The 6000-nt window shown below is 56.5% G+C and overlaps 1 protein-coding gene across 1 annotated transcript in view; it reads right to left on the bottom strand.

Annotated features, from left to right (window-relative positions):
* Rheb (Ras homolog, mTORC1 binding) overlaps positions 1–3905 on the bottom strand; it is a 47804-nt gene extending 43899 nt beyond the window's left edge. The window contains exon 1 of the mRNA XM_042677258.1: positions 3679–3905. Coding sequence (XP_042533192.1) covers positions 3679–3730 — 52 coding nt within the window. The 5' untranslated portion in view covers positions 3731–3905. The remainder of the gene's footprint in view (positions 1–3678) is intronic.
* Between the last annotated feature and the right edge of the window lie 2095 nt (positions 3906–6000).

Below are 6000 nucleotides of genomic sequence, written 5' to 3' on the forward strand. Positions count from 1 at the left end.
AACAGGCCTATTGTATAGAAATGTTCAGAACAGCATTATTAACAGTCAAAAAGTAGAAACTATTCACATACGCAGTTGTTGAATGAATTAAAGCAAATGTGGTAAATTCACATAATGGAATATTATTCAGCCACAAACAGGAATGAAGTCCTGATACAAGCTACAGTATAAAGCTTGAAAATACGCTACATGTAGACTACACCTGCACATTTTCATTTACATGAAGTGTGCAGAACGAGGAAATCCACAGAGGAAGTGGCGCTGTGGCTCAAGTGGTAGAGTACTTGCCTAAGCTGAAGAACGCAGGAACAGTGCCAGGGCCCACAACTGACAAAAGAAAAAAAAAGACACCCACAGAACAATGGAGAAATGACTACAAATAACTTTGGGAGAGGTGTAGATGACATGACATGACATCAAAAGTATCATGTGGTACTTAAAAGTTGAGGTCTGAGGATCATGATTCAAAGCCAGCCTGGGCAGGAAAGTCCGTGAGACTCTTATCTCCAATAAACCACTAGAAAACAGGAAGTGACGCTGTGGCTCAAGTGGTAGAGCACTGGCCTTGAGCTGAAGAGCGCAGGGACAGCGCCCAAGCCCAGAGTTCAAGCCCCACGACCAACCAAAAAAAAAAAAAAAAAAAAAAAAAAAATTATAATCACAAATGTGAGCTCTTGTATAAAACAATGCCCAACTCTGAAAAAGGTCATTTCAAACTGAACTACAAAGTAGTCACTACTGGACCACACCCCTCCTGGAGTATACAAAAATCACATGCTGTTAAGCACCTGCTTATACTTTGTGTGTGTGTGTGTGCGCGCGCGCGCGCGCGTGCGAGTGCATGTGCACGCACAAGGGGCCTGGGCACTGTCCCTGAGCTTCTTTTGCCTCAAGGCTGTTGCCCTATCACATAAGCTACAGCCCCACTTCCAGTTAGTTTACTGGAGATAAAGAGTCTCATGGAGGGCTGGGAAGGTGGCTCAGTGGTAGAGTGCTTGCCTTGCATGCCTGAGGCCCTGGGTTCGATTCCTCAGCACCACATAAGCAAAAAGAAAAAAGCTGGAAGTGGCGCTGTGGCTCAAGTGGTAGAGCGCTAACCTTGAGCTGAAGAGCTGAGGGACAGCGACCAGGCCCAGAGTTCAGGCCCACAAAAAAAAAAAAAAGAGTCTCATGGACTTTCTTGCCTGGACTGGTTTCAAACCCTTCCCTGGGCTGGCTTCAAACTGTGATCTTCAGATCTTAGCCTCCAGGTGTGAGCCACCGGCAGCCAGCTTTTTGGTTTGAGGCAGGGTCTCACCATGTAACCAGGATAGGCTCAACCTCATGACATTCCCATCTCAGTCTCCTAAGTACAGGGATTACAGGTGTGCAACACCAAACCTAGCTGGACAAGCATTTGATTATGATCTAAAGGAAAACTAGTCTAACAAAAGCTCTCTGTAGAAAGTATTCCAGTGTGAGAAACACCAGACTGACACAGCTTACAGACATTGCAAACTTTAAGTTCAGTTACCTCCTCCTACAGTAGGGCTACTTGGCTGTATTCCAGACTGAACTATAGGTGACGTGTCCTTAAAAGCTTTACCATTGTATATAACAGGAAAAGTATAAATTACCTAAGGATTATTATTTGCCCTATTGGTAGTTTTCAGTCTTCCCAAAAGACAGAAGTTGAAAGCCAAGAAGTAAAACAAAAACAATCATTGTATTTCATAATTTGAACTAAAGACAAACTTGGAAGCCTGTCACATGACAAAGGCACAACAAGCAGTCTACAGTCAAACTGGCATAAGACAATACCAAGAGAACATTCTAAAAATGTGTGGTTCTGAAATAGGCTTATTTCTGACACTATCACCAATCAACATAGACCAACATTTTAGAATCATGAAACATCACAACCTAAGAACACACGTTCATATGTCTTCAGCATGGTACCACTGGCAAGTTAATCAGTGAGCTCGATTTGAGATAATTCTCAAAAGACCAAGCCCACTCTCCGCAGCCATTTGAAGACCCCACAAACAGCACTTAACAGCAGTTGAAATGTTCGTGCAGAAAAAGGGATCAGAGAGGTCCTTAGCAACATGCAGGGATAAAGACAAAACAGAATGGGTTGCTACTGAATGTAAGAAACTTCTTTAACCAAACTGATAGAACATTTTACCATCTCAAAACTGTCAAGAGCTAAAGTTTAGATCTGTGGACATTCTCCAGGGTTGACGTTGAAACTGGTGACCCAGGTATATAATTGGTGTGATGGATCTGATTGGTGAGCTCACTCAGGAACTAGGACATGTCACGGTCCCTGTTCCCAAAATACAGTGTAGGAAATTTGGAAAACAGAGAAGCACCGGCGCGGTGATCTAGGCCATCAGTAAAGGTTAGACCGGGTTCTACATTGGTGTTTGGTGGATGTTCGGCTACTTTAGGCCACAGCTGTCAAGCCAAGGCACCCACCCTGCCCGGTCCCGGCTTCTCGTTCGGCGCTGCCCCATCCTCGGCGCCCGGCACCCCCGTCGGGCAAGCCTCTCCGCCGCCCTGCTCGCTGCCCTTGGGAGAGGGAGATGGGGCAGGATGAGTAAGCACGCCGGACCTGAGCTTGGTCAAAGAGCACAGCCCCTGGCACGGGCGGCGGAAAGTGGGGGTGAGCCAGCGCCAGGGAAAGCGTAACGGAACCCCGGCCAACGGGCGGGCGGCGGCCGTTAGCGAGCTTCCCGGCGCCCGCGCGCGGCGCCCCAGCCCCTCGGCCACCGGGGGGGGGGGGGGGGGGACGGAACGACAGCCGCCTCCTCAACACGGCACGGAAAGACGGACGGGGCTTTCCCGGGCTTCGGCTGGCGGCAGACAATAAAGCCTCACCCAGAAGCCTCAAGTTGAGCGGCGCCCGCCGCCCGGCGCGGCCTCGAGGCCACGCTTCCCGCGCCCAGCAGGTCCAGGCCGCCGCCACGCACCGCTCCGCAGGCCTGTCGGCCATTCGGTGCGGAGAAAAACCCGGGACGCCGGCAAACAAAAAGACTTCGGGATTACTTCCCGCAGCCTGGCTACCATTTGCTGGCCTTTTTCTTCGAGAAGGAAAATAGGACACCGAGTTGAGAAGTGTTCCCCCCTCTCCCTTCCTATTTGGGCCGCCGCCCGCAGCTGTCCAGAGGCTTCCGAACAGGTAGGGGGGAGGGGGCTGGGTCTCTGCGGTGGGAAAGTTGAGTCACACGTTCCCGATTCGTCCAAAAGGCTCCACTTCGCCACCGATGGCAGAGAACCCACGGGGTCGCTCCCGGGGCCGGACCCCAGGGCCTCCGTCGGACCCGCGGGGGGCGGGCGGCCCGCCACGTCTGCGGCGCGCGCGGCGCCAGGTGGGGACAGGTGCGGCCCGCCCGCCGGAGCGCGCGGCTCCCACCCGCGCGGGCCCGCCGCGGACACGCCCGCCCGCCCCGCGGGCCCCCCGGCGCCCCAGCCCGGGAAGGGCGCCGAGCTCCCGCACCCGGCGCGCCGCGCGGCCGCCGCCCAGACCGCGCCGCCACCTCCGCTCAAAATGGTGGTTACGAAACGCGCCCGCCCGCCCGCCCGCCACATGGCCGCGCCGGCCCCAAACTTCGCGAGGCCCCACCGCGTCCCGACGCCCAAGAGGTCCCCCCGGCCGGGGACGGCGCGAGGAGGCCGCGCGGCGCCGCCACTCACCCACAGACCGGTAGCCCAGGATGGCGATCTTCCGGGACTTGGACTGCGGCATCTCGGCGGCCTCCACCCCGGCCCAACCACATCAACCGCGGCGGCGGCGGCTCCTGCTGCTGCGATCGGCGGCGGCCGCGCCGGGGGAGAGCGGCATACAGAGCGGCAGGCGGCGGGCGCGGCTGCCTCTCTCGTCCCCTCGCTCGCTCGCTCGCCCGCTCGCGCCCAACCGCCCGGAACCGACCGCGCGACGGCGCCCCTCCCCCCACAACACGCCCACGTGACCCGCGGGCGGCCCCGCCCCCGGCCCGCGTCAGCGCCGCTCCGCCCGCCCGCCGCCGCGGCCGCCTCCGCCCCCCCGGGACGCGCACGCGGTGGAGGGGAGGGGGGTGCGTGGGAACGACGTTCTACTTTAAAGGGAAATAAAAGGGACGCCGAGACGCCCCGGGAAAAGCCACGGCCGAAACTCGCTGCGTCATGACCCTCCCACCTTCTTCCGCCGCTTTTTAATTACGCCAATTCGCCCCGACCGCTGATTGGATACCTCCCGCCTGCCCGCGCGGTGACGCGACGGAAATTCCGTCTCCCATTGGGGGTGGCGAGGGGGCGGAGCTGGAGGCGGAGTTGCTCTCCGCGGAGCTAAAAATATTCCCGTCCGCGGTCGCACCTCCAGGTGCTGGCGACGTTTGAAGGCTGGGCGCTGTCGGCTGGTGGGTGCGGACGGGCGGGGGAAGAGAGCGGCCCCGTGATTGGCCGGGGCGGAGCGCGGGGCGGGGCTGGCGGAAGTGATTGGCGCGGTGATTGGCGGGCTGCGGGAGCGCTTGGCGGACTCGCGCCCATCGAGCCCTTAAAAGGCGCGAGGTGCGTGGCCGTCGCGGGCTGGCTGTGGGTTGGCTGGCACCTTTTTTCTCTCCTTTTTTTTTTTAATTGCCATCTTGCTATATTAGCATTAGTTAGTCTGGCCTTGATGTGGGTGGTGACTCAGCGCCATCCGTGGCTGAAGACTGTGGGAAGAACGGGGTTGGTGTTCATTTAAAATGCCTGGCATTCCTTTAAGCACGACGCGAGTTTCCGGGTTTTCCCGCGGGCCTCGTTGACGGCCCACGGCCACAGCCAGCGCGGTCGGGGCGGAGGCCGCGGAGGGTGGACGGGGAAGGTGGCCGCTCCCAGTGGAGCACTGGCAGGCCCCTCGCGGAGGCCGGGCCCGACGGCCGTCAGGGGGAAAGACGCAGCGGGGCCCTGGAAGTCCAGCTGAAGGTGTCAACTCCTCCCCTCCCCCCATGTCCTTCAGGGTACACTTTGACCTTGAAAGTTGTAAACAGACCAGACGGGAGCACACGGTGGTGGGGGGCACGCGGTGGTGGGAGGCGCGCCCCGGGAGCCCGGGCACAGGCCTCGCGCCCGCCCGCGTGAAGACGTGCAGGTGAACTGTGGCACTGGAACACTGAACCCGGGGAAGACAGCCTCCAGGAAGACGTCCTCCTACGAGACCGACGGAAGTCTGTGCCTTCTGCCTGTTCATTCGTTTAAGTATTGTTTTATTTATGTTGTACCGAACTTGGCTTCGGGCTCTCACTCAGCTTTTGCTCTCAAGGTTGGTGCTGTACCACTTAAGCCGCAGCTCCATTTCCTTTGCGTGCGTGCGTCCGTACCAGTGCCAGTCCTGGGCCTTGAACTCAGGGCCTGGGCACTGGCCATGAGCTTCTTTTGCTCAAGGCTAGAACTCTACTACTTGAGCCACAGCTCCCCTTCAGGCTTTTTCTGTGTATGTCGACCACTAAGCCGCATTTCCAGGCCCCTGATTAATTGGAAGTAGTCTTGGACTTTCCTGCCTGGGCTGACTTTGAAGCACAGTCTTCAGATTTCAACCTCGAGTAGCTCTGATCATAGGCTGAGCCAGCCGTGCCTATTGTGGTCCTAGGGATGATTGAATCTAGTGCCTTATACTTGCTAGGCAGGCACTCTACTACTGAGCATTTAGCCCTACTTAAGTATGCAGTATTTGAACCTCAGGTCTTCAAATGGACTGTCCAGAGTAAGGGGAAAAAGGGAAGAGGTGACATTGTCCAAAAAGAAATGTACTCGTTACCTGAACATCAGCTGTATAAAAACCTTTTTTTTTTTTTTTGGTCGGTCATGTGGCTTGAACTCTGGGCCTGGGCGCTGTCCCTCAGCTCTTCAGCTCAAGGCTAGAGCTCTATCACTTGAGCCACAGCACCACTTCTGGTTTTCTGGTGGCTAATTGGAGATAAGAGTCTCATGGACTTTCCTGCCTAGGCTGGCTTTGAACCATTATCCTCAGATCTCAGCCTCCTGAGTAGCTAGGATTAC

Source organism: Dipodomys spectabilis, unplaced genomic scaffold (assembly GCF_019054845.1).
Source record: "Dipodomys spectabilis isolate Male_0828 unplaced genomic scaffold, ASM1905484v1 ptg000034l, whole genome shotgun sequence".
Taxonomy (NCBI): domain Eukaryota; kingdom Metazoa; phylum Chordata; class Mammalia; order Rodentia; family Heteromyidae; genus Dipodomys; species Dipodomys spectabilis.